The sequence below is a fragment of the Scylla paramamosain genome, chromosome 28, assembly GCF_035594125.1.
Source record: "Scylla paramamosain isolate STU-SP2022 chromosome 28, ASM3559412v1, whole genome shotgun sequence".
Taxonomy (NCBI): domain Eukaryota; kingdom Metazoa; phylum Arthropoda; class Malacostraca; order Decapoda; family Portunidae; genus Scylla; species Scylla paramamosain.
In genome coordinates, this window is record NC_087178.1 from 18,782,251 (window position 1) to 18,797,830 (window position 15,580).

At 41.7% G+C, this 15,580-nt stretch overlaps 2 protein-coding genes across 4 annotated transcripts in view; both read left to right on the forward strand.

Annotated features, from left to right (window-relative positions):
* LOC135115035 (uncharacterized) overlaps positions 1 to 5,617 on the forward strand; it is a 123,966-nt gene extending 118,349 nt beyond the window's left edge. For all 3 annotated transcript variants that reach the window (XM_064031472.1, XM_064031474.1, XM_064031473.1), the window contains one exon: positions 4,111 to 5,617. In XM_064031472.1, coding sequence (XP_063887542.1) covers positions 4,111 to 4,936 — 826 coding nt within the window. In that variant the 3' untranslated portion in view covers positions 4,937 to 5,617. The remainder of the gene's footprint in view (positions 1 to 4,110) is intronic.
* Positions 5,618 to 7,086: 1,469 nt separating this feature from the next.
* On the forward strand, positions 7,087 to 14,815 carry LOC135115037 (dynein axonemal assembly factor 10-like). The gene is made up of 4 exons (XM_064031479.1): positions 7,087 to 7,347; positions 8,326 to 8,395; positions 8,574 to 8,744; positions 9,264 to 14,815. The coding sequence occupies exons 1-4, from the start codon at positions 7,216 to 7,218 to the stop codon at positions 9,953 to 9,955; spliced, it is 1,065 nt and encodes a 354-aa protein (XP_063887549.1). The 5' UTR covers positions 7,087 to 7,215; the 3' UTR covers positions 9,956 to 14,815.
* The last annotated feature ends 765 nt before the right edge of the window (positions 14,816 to 15,580 follow it).

Consider the following 15,580-nt stretch of genomic DNA (forward strand, 5'->3'; position numbering starts at 1 on the left):
GTTTTTGTTTATTTCCACTTTAAAATCAGAAAAGATGAGGCGAATTTTAGCCGACTCACATCCTCGGCAAGAGAAAGACAACTGTAACAATATTTACGCCCCGTGAACAAGAATCTATCGAATTAAAAAAAATGTTTGAGGGTGATTATTATTATTATTATTATTATTATTATTATTATTATTATTATTATTATTATTATTATTATTATTATTATTATCATTATTACTGAAGGTGTTAGGAAGGGAAGGAAAGAGAAGGAGGAGGAGGAGGAGGAATGGGTAATGGTGAGGGCGGTGGTGGCGACGTCACCCTCCTATCACCACAATCTGGTTCCTCCCTCACTCCCTCTACCTCTACCCTCTCCCCTATCCCCCTCAGTCTCAAACACCCCCTCCTCCTCCTCGTAGAAAAAGTATGATTGATGGTTTCATTAATTCAATAAGTTCCCATTAACTAAGTCCCTCCCTAAACATAATTCTAGTCTTGTCATTCGTGCTGCATACATCACGTGATAGCCCAAAGAAAACGGGACTCTCCGCCACTTAGTTTCGAACCCTCTCCAGGCAGCGCAGGAATCACGCCCATTTTACGGATCTTAATTGCGTGCGCCATTTGCGTGTATCGTAATCGCCCCCGACGCACTATCTGCTTTCCAAAGTGTCGGCTGGGAACGTTTTATCTTAATACAATAATAATTTAGCAGGGCGATTTAGCGTCTTTTTTTTTTCTCCTATTTTTATCAGTGTTCGTATTTATATACCGGTGTTGCGTATAAGGAACGGTCTCTCTTTTTTCTTTTATCATCTATAACTGCACACTTATCATCGTCTCTTACTAAATTATTATTATTATTATTATTATTATTATTATTATTATTATTATTATTATTATCTCAATACAGCATCCTTAATTTAGCCACGCACATTCAGGTTGCCTTCACCCCTTCAATTAATCACACCTATGCATCAGTCTGTCTTTTTTCCCTCTAAACACATCCAGTGGGGACGAAAAAAGGAAAACTATACACGTCAGATTACCTCCACCTCCCCTTCCACTCCCCATAACCCGACACTCCACCTCATTAACGGGGAGAGAGAGAGAGAGAGAGAGAGAGAGAGAGAGAGAGAGAGAGAGAGAGAGAGAGAGAGAGAGAGAGAGAGAGAGAGAGAGATACACACACGCAATTATAGAATCCAAAATTAGAAGCGTGGACTGACAGTAAAAGCCCAAAAAAATAGCCTCTTTCGTACTCTTTTCCCTTCTTCCTCTACGATTTTTGGGAGGGATGGGGAAGGGGGAAGGGGAATGGGGAGGAAAGGTGGTAAGAGGGGAGAGCGGGCATTCCTTTCTCCATCAGTGGGCGATTGACGGACTGCCTCTAGCGTGTCGCCGAGATAGCGATCTGAACACCACCCTGACGACGACGCTTCATTAGTCTCGAAACTGATAAGTGGTGGTGTTGGGCCTCCACGGACCCGGCAAGAAGGGGCGGGGCAGGGCGAGGCGGGGAGAAGGATGGGGAGGGAAGGAAGCACAAGGCGGCGATGAGTTGGGGGAGAGAAAACGGACTGGGAAAGAGAAAACGGAGAAGGAAGGAAGGAAGAGCGAGGGTGTGGAGGGTATAGCTGAGTCGGGCGGGCCTGGGCGCGGTGGTGAGGTGAGGGAGGTGAGGTGGAAGGGGGGGGAGGAACGTGGAGGGTAGGAGATAAGACCTGCTCCTTAATTAACCACCACCGCCCCGCACAGGTATAATGAGGTAAGTAATGGTGAGGCACAAGGAATGTTCGTGACAGATTGCGACGCTGGCAAACTTACTCCGCGATCCATTAGTGAGTTTTATCAGCAGGTCTTGTTATTCTTAATTTATCGTATTCATAGGTTATGCTTTATTCATTTTTGTCCTACGGTTTTTCGTCTTATTCACCGCTTCCACGTTCACTCCTTGATCTAGTACGGAGTTGTCAGCAAGACCTATTATTTTTATTTGACCTATTATTTTCCTAAGTTATTCTTTCATTATTTATTCACACCTGGGTCGTATATTCAATGATAAGATTCTATCAGACCAGTTTCCGCATTTATGTATACAGGTGTCTGAAGTGTACCTGGTTCGAAATTTTAATTAAGTATATGTGGATTTACGGGTATACCTGGACCGGAGTTTACAGTTTGAACGTGCGGGTCACGGATGAAGGTATCCGGCGAAAGAGTACGAAGTTCACTGTGAGTCTTTATAGGTTTCACAACGCATTAATTTCAAAGGATTAACTTCGTAAACACAACACTCTTCTGTAAGATACGACTATTAAGACTATTAATAGTAAGAAAAAGCCTACACGCGACGCCTACACTGATAGCGCAGTGTAATGTATAAAAGAACATTAAGCAGTTCTATAATGCGTCAACACATTATCCCACTAACATACCAACAACAACCATCATCGATCATATATTAAACATTTAACTTTCCTCGCGTTCAACACATCAGATATCTTGACCAGAACAGGATTCTCTGCATAATATTAACAGCCAGAGTATCGCGTGTGTTGCAGCCTCAACATTAGGCTTTTAAGACGCCCCGACAAGCACTTCTGACGACCGATGTACAAACGCAGGATGATTCATGAGCAATTAAAGCATTTAAGGTAGGATTTAGTGGCGGGAAAAAAAATCGTCACTCACCGCAGCATTCAATGGTGTGTACCGTGGCCCGTATAATGCACCCAAGCCCTGCCCACCACCTGGTATTTAGATGTTGTAATATGAGCAAGTGTAGACTTTTATACTCGCCTATAGCTCAGCACTTTACGTTCCTAATGGCTACAAATTTATGTTTAGCGGGGTTGTGTTTCTTAAAGTCGGCCCTCATGTGAAACTTTCAATATTTACACGATATCTACAGCAAAGTTTTGCAGCCAAATCATTAATTTTGAAGGAATGGTACCTAAATACGTACTCATAAAATGTGCACGTGACATTTTAAGCCACGAAGACATAAAATATTGCAGCTTACTAAAAGCCTCTTCTTACGTATTTACGGGGATCTGGATCACACCGCTCCGCCCACATGCTTCCTCATTTCTTAAGTTTTGTGAGCCGCGATCCAGAGCAGCTGATCTGCCCGATCCTCCTCAGCGGCTGGGTTGAGGCAGATCCACTAATATAATAATGAGCTTACTATTAATACACACAAAGAGAAAAAAATCTAAGATCAAGAAAAGGATGGTTCGGGAAGAATGGCATGGCAGAAGAGGCGTGCCGTCTACTACTGTCTTGTGTCACACTCACATGAGCTGGTCGAGGCATACGGTTTGTCCTGTCCCACCGCTCACTGTCCACAGCTTCACGCCACTAGTCACGGGTGCCTGATCAGTATAGGATTGACCAAAGCACTACAACTGTCTTAACTTTCTATTCCACAACGAGATCAGTCAACGGCACCGACAACAATCATACACATGGTCACACGCAGCTCACGCGGAAGGAAACCCTGCGTTCGATTTTTCGCAAACAATGCTGATCTTAACATTGATATTTTCTCAAGACCAAATTCTATCAAATATTAGTCTAGAAAATAATGATCAATTATCTTATCACAGCAATATTCATCTGTTTACTTACATTATAAATCCAGCAGTTATGAGTATCAAAGCCAAAGTCACTAACAGGACGCGGTAGTTTGAGTTTCCTTAGGTTTCGCGCGCATCTAAATATAATCGATGCAAATTTGATTGATTATAAAGAAAATATCACTGATAACCGAATAACTAAGAAGATACATGATACCAGAAGCAGTAGCTTAGGAGTTATGTGACAGCCATCACAACCTTCATTGATTGTGAGACTATTAGCAAATATCTTATTGACTCTGGGAATTTCAATTATCATTTTTGCTTGTGGTCCATCCGGCAAGAATGAAGTACAGCTCTTAAAGATACTTATCATACGAGACTCGATTAGTCCCCACAACCTAACATTTACTTTCCATTAGACCATCCAGTGGCACAGAGCTGCGGCCCGCCGGATGTGTGGCTCAGGCGAAGCTTGGTTTTTGTCTCTGCCATGATATGCACGTATGTCTAACGCTGTCTCTGTTGTTGTTGTTGCAGGGGGAAGCTGAAGCCGCTGAGTGACGTGGCGCTGGCCAAGAAGGAGAAGGCTCTTGGCCTGGAGCGCTGCGAGGCGGTGCTCTATCCTGCGCCCGCCATCACGCCCCTGCCCGTGCCCCAGATGGACGGGCGGGGCTCGAGAGCGTTGTGGGCGGGCATCAAACCGCTGGAGGGCAACCACTACACCGTGGACCACTGCCAGCCCGTGGAGCAGAAGCCCGTTCGTCTTGATCTGCTGCCGCCCCACGACAACACCTACGACTACGCCGACTACAGCAGCGTCAACTACGCCAGCCCAGGCTACGCCACCCTCACCCCACGCCTTGACCACAGCCCGCGCCCCGCCCCCGCTGCCAGTTTCGAGAACGTGGGCTACGTGGGCGGAGATGAGGCGGGCGAGGGAGGAAGCGTGGGCCCCGATGGGTGCGTGGTGACTGCCCCGCGTGCCGCCCGCCTCCTGGGTTCCCCCCGCCTGGTGTCTGGTGACCCCGACCAGCACCACTACGAGATGGTGACGCCCTCGCCACGCCGCCACAAGTCCCTGGAGAGGGGCGGCGGCCGCCACCCGCCAGTCATCAGTGGCCCCACCAGTCTGGGCGCCGCCCGCCTGCCTCCCCTCAATGGCCGCCCGTCCCCACGCTATAACCTCACCGCCCTCGCCACCGGCGCCCACACCCTCACGCCCAAGGTAGAAAACTGTTCGCGGGCGGAACGGCGCCATGCCCATGTCTCGCTGGATCGTGCAGGCACCACAAGCACCTCCCTCGCCCCGGCCTCGCCCACCGACCACATCTACGCCTCGCCCATCACCTCCCCCGTCATCTAAGACGGCGAGGATTCCCTCGAAACTGCTAGTCCAGCGGGGTGCGCCGGCCCCGGCGGTGGGCGTCGCCCTCCGACCTGCGGGAGGCACTGCCTCACAACACACTGAGTCCATAATACCAAAGTGTAGCTTTAAGGACATTATATTCTCGAGTCTTAATATTAGATAGCGGCAGAATGGCGATGTGGCGAGGCCGCCCTCCTCAGCCCGCCCCGGCGGAGGCCACAGAGTTTATTAGTGATCTCATTAGTCGCCAGCGTCCAGCCCTGCGTGGCTGGCGGCGAGTCTTTAGTCATTAAGTACATGGGACCTTCAGAGGGTCATTGTTGTTGTCATCTTCACCTCTGTCCTCATTTTCTGCTTCATCAAGATCAGGAGACTGGTCTGTTGCTCCATTAAACTTCACCACTTCTGCAGTGCCATAACAGCTTCACACACACACACACACACACACACACACACACACACACACACACACGAGGGACTCAAGGCAGCGCCACAGGGCGCCTGTCTTATCCCCTCCCGGTCCAAGTTCTCACAGCATCATTCCATGTATAACAATATTTATTGCCACGTGTATATGTAACAGAGCTTTACGTGTGTGTATATAAGATGTATGTGTGTATTCATCTTTCTTTACAAATATTTGTGCAATTCTATCTTCAATTAGATGTCTTAAAATCACCATTGAGTTTTATTCATATATTCCTTGCACGGTGAAAGAAGTATTGTGGAGGCAGGTTTGTGGCATATAATGTGCCGTACATCACCGCCCCCCGCCCCTGTCGCCACCTGCAGGAGGAGGCGTTTGTGCTGCCCACTCCTCAAGGCGGAGCTGGACAGCAGAATGGTCATTATTTCATTATTGTGGGTTTTAATGCATGACGACAGTATTAAAGGCAGCCTTGCGACGCCCCGTCTGTGGAGTCCTGCATTCATTCAATGACTTTTTATTACCAAGATAATCTGTAGAAGTTTTTAGTATTCTTATTCTATTAATTCACGATGCTTATTTACAATTCTCTCTCTCTCTCTCTCTCTCTCTCTCTCTCTCTCTCTCTCTCTCTCTCTCTCTCTCTCTCTCTCTCTCTCTCTCTCTCTCTCTCATTAGCAATCAGATAATTTAATCTCAGGGGGTCAGTCGTGCTAATGAGGGGTAGGGCTTTACCTCGTTGAGTCCTAACGCCGCTATGTAAAACAAGTATTATGTGCCTCACTCCCTGGTAACCTTCTACATTTACAGTAACGAGTGGCCCATTCTTGTCTTGCGTAAGATTTATTATGCTAATCATCCATACGACCTTGAGTAAGTAGAGGAAGCAGTCGCTAGATGTCGCCTCAAATCGGAGCCCGCCAAGAGGAACTACGCGTTATTATTCTCTCTCTCTCTCTCTCTCTCTCTCTCTCTCTCTCTCTCTCTCTCTCTCTCTCTCTCTCTCTCTATCTCGTAAAACAACGAAGAATTACTGCTTTTTAAAGAAAAGAGAAACAAGAACGTTTTTCATTTTTTTTTTTCACGGGAGACTATAGGAAAAATATATCTACCCATTTTCTTTCTTAGATCAACACTAACTATAAGAAATAAGAAATTATCACATACTTCAGTGTTAAGGCTGAAAAAGAGAGAGAGAGAGAGAGAGAGAGAGAGAGAGAGAGAGAGAGAGAGAGAGAGAGAGAGAGAGAGAGAGAGAGAGAGAAGGATGAGGTGCGCGGCAGGAAGAAATGTTTTACATCTATGGGTGCTTTTAATGTCTAGAAATAATTTTCAAAAGGATTATAAGAAATGTATAAATGGAACCAAAATCAAGGGGCTGGTAGCAGTTTATGCATACACATAATGTAAGCATGTATCTCTGTTGGGATGGGACAGGAAGATGTCCATCAATCAATCAAGGTGCTCAAGTGACGGCGTCTTGCTGTTTCCATGGTTACATAAAGAACATGATCAAACTTCTCAAATAGGTTCTGAATGTGCTTTTCAAAGTTACAGACTGAATACGTAATATTATTGAATTAAGGAATGTTTGTTATTACACTTCTTATTCATAGCATGACCTGGTTAAATATACCTTACATTTGAAGAATACAGGCAATTCGCTTACGTTCAATATCACAACTGAAACTTTATAGAATCCCTGATTGAGGTGTCGGGGCGCGGCGGTACCGTCATCTATAGCAGTGTTGTGTTGACACATTTGGCAGTTGCAGAGTGCTGTGTCGCACGTCTCAGCGCCAGTAGCAGGTTCCGAGTAAGGCTGTGTGATCACCCTTGGACACCTGGCATGGAAAAGCCTCAGATATTGGTGTACGCGGAGAAGAGCCTAAACTACAGTGCCTTCGACGTGAAATGGGTGCCGAAGTCAGCCAAGGCGGTGGTACTAGGGAGCCACCCACGAGGCACTGGAATACTGCAGGTGAAAATAAGCGGATTGTGGTCACTTTGAGCAAAACTTACTCCTAACAATTACGAAACTGGATAATATTGAAATTCTCTTAGTGTTTTTGGCACTAGTGGAGACATGGGGTCCCCGTTCGTGGGTCGTGTCCAGCAGGTCTGAATTGCCCTTTGTGCATTTTCCTTGCAGTGTTACCAGGTCAGGTGAGGTTAGGTTAAGTTAGGGGTAACTCAGACCTGCCGGACACGGCTCAGCCATCTGGGAATCCTATGTCTCCATTAGTGCCGTGTTTTCATCTGAAAGCAAGATTAGGTTAGGATTCATTTTGTTCTTTAATTTCACTGCTGATTCCTTCATTGTGTAGATTATGATTTGAAAAAGGGTCATATTTTACAGAAAAATAAATGATCAGTGTCTGAAAATTTGGTTATTTCCATAATCTCCTCCCAACAATCAAATAGTCAAAGGTTTATTGAAATTAAGTAAAGCCAGACATAACACACCTAACCAGAGGCATTGCCCTGAAACATGAAACATTAAAAAATCAATATTACTGGGATTTCTTAATTTGGTGATCTAGTTCAACTATGAAAATACTCAGAAAGGTGGGTGCCAAGACAGGATCTACACCATGGAATAGATAAGGATTTGCTTCATAGAGGAAACTATTTGCCAAAATACCATATTAATTAAGTGTCCCTAGGCACTGGATATGTCACTATTATTGCAGTATGCCACATCCTTCAGGTACAAAGCTTCACATGTTTTATCATGTATATCTCATCATTTGTAGTATTTTGGAAAACAAACCAAGTTGTTTAGGTATTTAATTAGAAATGCCCATTGCAGTTTGGGCATTAAGGGACCGTTGGGTGATAGTTAAGGGACTCAGCATGACAGTTGTGGTGTGTTGTTGTGCTAACAGTTCCTGCCATTTCAATAAAAAAGCAATTTCCCTATGAAACATCACAGTTACAAAACATGTTATCTTGGCAGGTGTATGAGCTGAATGATGGCAAGCTGGAGCTGCTGCATGATGTGGAGCGCTCCAAGGCTCTCAAGTGTGGTAAGGATAGCCACTCGCACTTAATGGTGCAAATTTTCTATTGAATTGATATGGTTTAACAGAAAATTTTATAATCTTTTAATATTTCACATGCCCAGAATATTTGTAGAGGTTTAATTTATGAGATTATATAAACCTTTCCATTTGTGTAAATATTTATTGTCCCACTTCATCACAGGAACATTTGGTGCGTCCACCCTAGAGGAACGGCACCTTTGTGCAGGAGACTTTGATGGGAAGATGGAAATCACTGACCTGCAGAGTCCCTCGATGCCTATATACTCTGTCAAGGCTCACAGTCAGATTGTGAACGCTATTGCTGGAGTGGGAGGACTCAACATTGGCATGGGTATGCTACATCTCTCTTATTATTTACATTCATTATGAATATTTCTATGCATTCTAGTGCTTGATTTCTTCCCTTTTCTTTTGATAATTGCATTTGACACTTATCTGCCCCATCCTTTTGCCCTTTCTCAGTTTAATTCCTTTGAACCTATTGATCCATTCCTAGTTTCCCAAGTTTGGTTCCACAGAGGTGGCACAGCATTCCATTCCACATGTAATTTCCTCTAGGTCACATCTCTTTTCATTCAGGTAACATCCAGATGCATTGACTTGTACTCAGTCAGAGAAAAGTGGATTTTGTGATACACATAAAAAAAAAAAAGAGAAACATCAATATCAATTAGAAAGAATGGAAACATTCCTGTTTCCATTCCATTCCTGAATGGAAAGAATGGATTCCTCTTACTCACTGACTGAACCACACTAGAAATATAAATTATAACATTCAACTACTAGAATATGATGAACTAAAAATTAACACCAGTAAGATTACATTTACACTCCCCACACTTATCTACAGGTGCCCCAGAGATTGCCACTGGGAGTCGGGATGGACTGGTCAAGGTGTGGGACCCCAGGCAGAAGGACCGACCAGTCATCACCATTGAGCCCCGAGAAGGAGAGCAGGGACGTGATTGCTGGAGTGTGGCCTTTGGGGATGCCCACACTGCCGAGGAGCGAACACTGTGTGCTGGCTTTGATAATGGAGACATCAAGATGTTCGACCTGCGCACCATGGCTGTCCGCTGGGAGACAAACCTTCAGAATGGTGTCTGCTCCATTGAGTTTGACCGCAAAGATATTGAAATGAACAAGCTCCTTGCCACAACACTCGAGTCCAAGTTCCACATCTTTGATCTGCGGACATTCCACCCAGAGAAGGGTTTTGCACATCTATCTGACCAAGGCCATAAGTCAACTGTGTGGTGTGGGAGACATTTGCCACAAAACAGGGAAATTTTTGCCACCACTGGAGGGAATGGTTCTGTGATGCTATGGAAATATTCTTATCCTGAGTCACGGGTGAAGAAGCTCAGTGATGGCTCTGAAGTGGGTGTGGCAGGGAAGCTTGTGCCCCTACAAAATGCTACACTTGCCACTCAGCCCATCACAAGTTTCTGCTGGAGTCCTGATAAGATGGGACTCAGTGTTTGCTCAGGGCTTGATCAAGCCATCAGGGTTGTTATTGTTACTAAGCTTAATGTTGTCTAGTCTCAGTCACTGAGCTACAGCAGGTTGTTCTCTTCACACTGATTTATAACTTGTATTTTCTCTCCAAATGGTTAATACATAAATGTGACTGATTATGCTCAAGGCCTAATTTGCAGAAAATACCCATTTGTTATAAGACGACACCGTGTCTGTCTGAATCGCTGTGATATAAAAGTATTCCCTTGTTCTGTTACCCAATGGCTATGATTTATAGATATATCCACCACCATTATCATTCCTCCATCCTCAAGCCTTCCATCTGATGAAACTCTGATGTTCCAATGCAAACTTACGTTACTATATGTATGGATATGTTTTTTATGAGTATGTTACACCACTAATGAACTGTCCATGTGCATGCATAGAGGCTAAAATGTTGATTGACAGCACTGAAATATGTTTGCCTTTGGAAAATTTACTTTCAGATTTTAAAGTGATGAATTATCAAATTCTGTATATTAATTTCAAGTGTAAAGACATGAATTTATTAAGGTTCTCATTGCAAAGAACATATCCATTCATGATCAGACATATTGGAGTGTTAGGCTTAAACTCTGTACTTTTCATCTAAGGTATAGACTGTATTGAGTGAAGATGATATTTTTGTACCAAAACAAAATGCAGAGCTGCAGTGCATCTTTTCTTTGTAGAGATATGTAGATACAATTTTGTGTTTGATTAATTACAACTGAGGAAATTATGAAGGTCAGAGTGGCTTTATATGCATATTACAAATGTTTGGCTTTTAAGTTTAATGCAGATTGAAAAAAACTATGAATTGAATCTAGACTTACAGTATTTTCATAGATGAATCCTGACAGGATTCATCAGAAATAATAATTGACACCACTCATAATTTTTAAAGATTTCACCAGAGCTTCTTGAGATATGAATGTGGTACTGTGCAATACAGTATTTAAGAAGAATGACTCATTCATCCCATGAATAATGGCCATATTTCTGTAACTAACTTTTCACAGTTCACTGTGTTGGGCATTGTTTATAAATGATGTACTTTCATGCCTGTAACATTGAATGTACAGAACAAATTTCTCAGTTCTCATTATTTCTCCTACTACTTGGCAGTCTCACTTATTCTCATGGATTAGAGATAAGACCTTTAGGTGTGCCTGAGCCACCATGAAACGTGGGCTAATAAAAAATTAGTAGTCTTTTCATTGTAGGTCAAGAATAAGTGAGACTGCCATGCAGCAGGAGAAACAGTGAAACTGAGTAATTTGTGCTGCACATTCAAAGCAAAACCTTTAACTAAGGGTTCATGACCTCTCAGTCAGGAGCTAATTATTTCTTGATCAAAATCACTATCGAGGATTATTAAAAGATGTGAAGGTAACAGATAATGAAAGATAGTGAAGAATGCATATGGTAACATAAAAATACTTGTGTGTAACTTGAAAATTGGGAATAAGTAATGAGGAAAGGATTTGTGTTCCTAAAAAGAGGACACAAATTGAAAAATATAGGAGGCATATACCAGTAGTCTAGTAGAGCAGAGCTCATGGAGAAAGACATGAAGATAATAGACAAAGCTGTGAAAGGGTCTGTAAGGAAGAAAGCTTGAATTTTCATACAGTTTGGGTTTAGACCAGATAGAGACCACTGAGGTCATTTTCATTGTGGGGCAAATGCAGAAGCATATAATTGAGAGGAAAGAGTTAATTCTTTTTTTTTTTCAGATCTAGAGAGAGCCATTGATAGGCTGCCAAGGAAAGAGATTAAATATGCTCCAATTCTGTTGGGAATCAAGGAGTGATTTTAGAGTAATGATGATACTGGGAGAGTACCAAAAATTCAGTATGGTTCTTCAACCTTTATTTCAGGGTATTTGGGTAGAACCACAACAGATGCTGTATGTAGATATTTTGATGCTAGCTATGAGTGATGTTGAGGCAGAGGTAAATTTTGAAATATGAAAAATTGAGGGCATAAAATCCAAGCAGATGAGAGAGCTGTGCATAAAACAAAGGTCACAGTTTCTTGTGAGGGTGATTGCATTGCACTGTAATGTGATGACAGAACACTTATGTTAGGGCTATAAATGTTGAGGCCCCACCTATGATGGTGCTGGCAAATTTTGAGTAATTCCTTTGTAAAGGCTCATGTTACTGTCAAGAGTTCTTTAATGCAATTACTGCTGAAGATAGGGTTGACAGGAAGCATGTGGATGTTCATTCACTTATCTTGAAAAATGGTCATCTATTAGGACTAGAAGTCACTGAGATCATCATGTGTGAGTGCTGACCACCCACAACACCAATAGGTACAGCAGGATTAGAGCCAGGTTATACAATGCTAGGTTGTTTGAAATGTGAAATATGCAGGAGAGATACAAAAGACAAACAAGGATTGGCTAAAGCAACAAGTTTCTTTTAACTAGGGAAATTATTTTTTGTGCAGAAGGCTAGTGGAGTAGCAGGAATTAGAAGTGTACAGAGATTCAGGGAACTGTTGCCTTTATTAACGTTTAAGGAACTCAAAAGGGGATTTACCATACATATGGTCTGAACAAGGGCTGTAATTCTGGATACTAATGAAGAGTGGACAGTGGAGGAGGATGGCATCCACAGGTTAAAATGGATGATGATTAGCAGGATGTGAACAACAGACCAGAGACTTTAGACACAGAACTGAGGGAGAGGAAGGGAGTCACTAGGTGGACTAGCTTGATGAGATAAAGTAGACTGATCTGTATAGACATGATAAAGAGAATGACAGAAAAAAAGAAAAAAAATTATACTAGGTAATTTCTTTTTTAGATAAACAAGAAAATTAGGATAGGATACTGCAGTTTTGCAAGCTGCCATTCAGTAAAGGCCTTCACATGCAAGTATGTAAAAAGTACTTTAAAATTATGATGATTTTGCTTTTTGTCAAATTTTAGTGTCTGTATTACCTAATGCCACATGCACAGCATTGAGCACTGCTCAGCAGGTACAAGGGTTTTGCCCATCAGCAGGCAGATTTAGTGAGCACCAAATTGCTCAACCCTGTCATTCAGACAGGATACAAACAGGGACTGTAGATTTTGCCCAGTGAAGGCAAGGCAAACACAGTGAGGAACTTGCTGGAAGTGGCTCCATCTGGTAACAGCTAAAAGGTGAGAGAAATAATTTTAAGCTCAGTGGGCGGTGCTTGACGAAGTGGATGTGGCATAAGAAGAGATGTCACTCATTACCATGTCTCATTAAAAATGTCTTGTATCATTTCACAGTGCAGAGGCAAGTGAACATTATTTTATATGAAATTTGTGCTGACTGTAATTTTCTAATGAGCCTCTAAATTGCATATGGATATTATTACCTGTATAAAATTATTTTTGTTGTTCAACAGACTAATGGATGCTCTTGTTTGATACCTGTAGCTGTACTATTCCCATAGCAACTACTATAGCAGCTTAATATATTTTTAACAGGCACATGTTTTATCATTGTTTGTTTACTATTTGCTTGTTTAGAATGATATTACCTTTAACAGTTATTCAGCTGGTGCTAAGTAATACATACCTGGGAATCTCCTCTGTATTTTTATTCCCACAATGAGAAGATGTTATGAACATCTTTATTGATAAGACCAGATGTTTTGACATCACCTAAGTGTCATTCTCAGTGGTATACCTAGTTGCAAGGCAGTGTGTGTAGGCAGTACTGTGCAGACCTTCAAACTGAGAATCAATGAGCATAAATACCAGTGGAGCAAATCTGACTGCAGACTGCATTCTCCTCCCTACTCAGCAGTGAGAGCACACCAAGACATGAACTCTTTAAAATTGATAACAGTTGTAATACTGACTTGAGAGCACTAGAGTCCATGTACATGAAAATGTTGGCCATTTTACTGAATAACACTGCTCTTGCCACTTCTTCCATGATATAACCTTTTATGATGATTTTAATATTTTTAATGCTGACTTTTAATTGAGCTGTTATTGTTGTTTCCTTTGGTATATCACTAAAGATAGGTGATGTCAAAAACATTTGGTCCTAACAATAAAAATGATGTTTGTATGAACACTGGGTGTTCTCTTCTTAATGAAAATTTGTTTCCCAAAAAACTCACCTATATCCGAAGGCAAGGGTGATGTCCTACTTTGAACATCTCTCTTTATGGGGAATCACAGCCAGGCATACACACGGCATTTCTGTTGCCATGCCTTCATATTATGAAAAGACCTGGGCATGTTTGTGTACCTGATGCATGTGCAGGAGTGGTCTGTGAGGATCTGTCCACTCTGTCTATACTGCATGAGGATGTGCATGTGTGCATGCTTTGTTTTAGTTTTAATGCTGATGGAAATGTCAACCTAATGGGAGTACATACAGTATACGAGTATATATATATATATATATATATATATATATATATATATATATATATATATATATATATATATATATATATATATATATATATATGGGACTGCCATGGTGCAGTAGGACCATGTACGCTTTGGGGGCCAAGGAGTCCTTAGTTGCACAGGTTTGAATCCTGGCCATGGTTTGTGGGGAGGAAGGGCATCCACTTGTGGGTAACGGTTCCTAAATGCCAAAACCAAAAGTCTTTCATTAGGAGGCACCATCCTAGGCCTAATAAAATAGAGAAGCCATTTGCAAAACAAAAATATAAGGAAATTTGTTTGAAAATTAAAATATGCCACTTCACCCAGTTGAACTGCATTTTCTTACTCATCTCACAAATAGCAATACAGTACTATAAAATGTTATTGTGAAAACTATCACTGAATATACTGAATGTGTGTTGTGTTCTTTGAGATAAGATTATGATAGAACACTTGATCATCATTATGTACTACTTCTTTATAAAACAATTATTTTGTGTTAATCTGTCTTTTGCCTTGCACCTGTTCCATATGTGTCACCTCCCCTCATCCATTTATTTACTTATTATTGTGTAACTCCCACCTCAGTCTGACACACCCTTAATCAACTGAGGTTTTTCCTTTTAACTCCACCTACTTCATCCTAACTTAAACTTCCTTCCTGCAAATTCTAATTTTCTTCCTCATAACTCAAGGAATAGTGGAAGTACTCTTGCAATCTAACTATAGTATGTGCAGCTACACTATCTACCAGGTTTCTGCCAAAATAATAACTAATTACCAGCCAAGAATCAAATACTCTACTTTAAAAAAATTTTGATGTGCAGTGATTGATACTCATCAGTAAGCAAGTGGGGAAAAAATGTATATAATGTCAAATGTATATAATGTTCAGTTCATCAACCCCACTGATCTCTTTATAAGGAAGAAATTACCTCTGTTCATAAACTGCTTGGCTGGTATTCAGAAATCTCAACTTGTGGTAATATTTATGTTTACCTTTATGAAAAAAGTGCCTTTCATAAATCTTTTTCATTATCATGTGGAACAAATGATATCAACATTCTTGGAGTGTATCATTAAAGCATACAGCAGCTAATGGGCACAAGAGTGTTGCATGTGCAGGAATCTAAATAGCAGCATTTAATTGTGCAAGTACCAAGCAACTTTCAGTATAACACCATGTTATTTCACAAATAATTATACTGAGTGTAATATAATAATTAATTTGCAAGATACTAAAATATGTTAATAAAAAATATTAATAT

What these genes read in the sequence shown, in the direction of transcription:
- LOC135115037 (XM_064031479.1), top strand. Translation starts at nt 7,216, where the DNA reads ATGGAAAAGCCTCAGATATTGGTGTACGCGGAGAAGAGCCTAAACTAC. An exon ending in GAGGCACTGGAATACTGCAG is followed by an intron (nt 7,348 to 8,325) that starts GTGAAAATAAGC and finishes TTATCTTGGCAG; the next exon opens with GTGTATGAGCTGAATGATGG. An exon ending in AGGACTCAACATTGGCATGG is followed by an intron (nt 8,745 to 9,263) that starts GTATGCTACATC and finishes ACTTATCTACAG; the next exon opens with GTGCCCCAGAGATTGCCACT.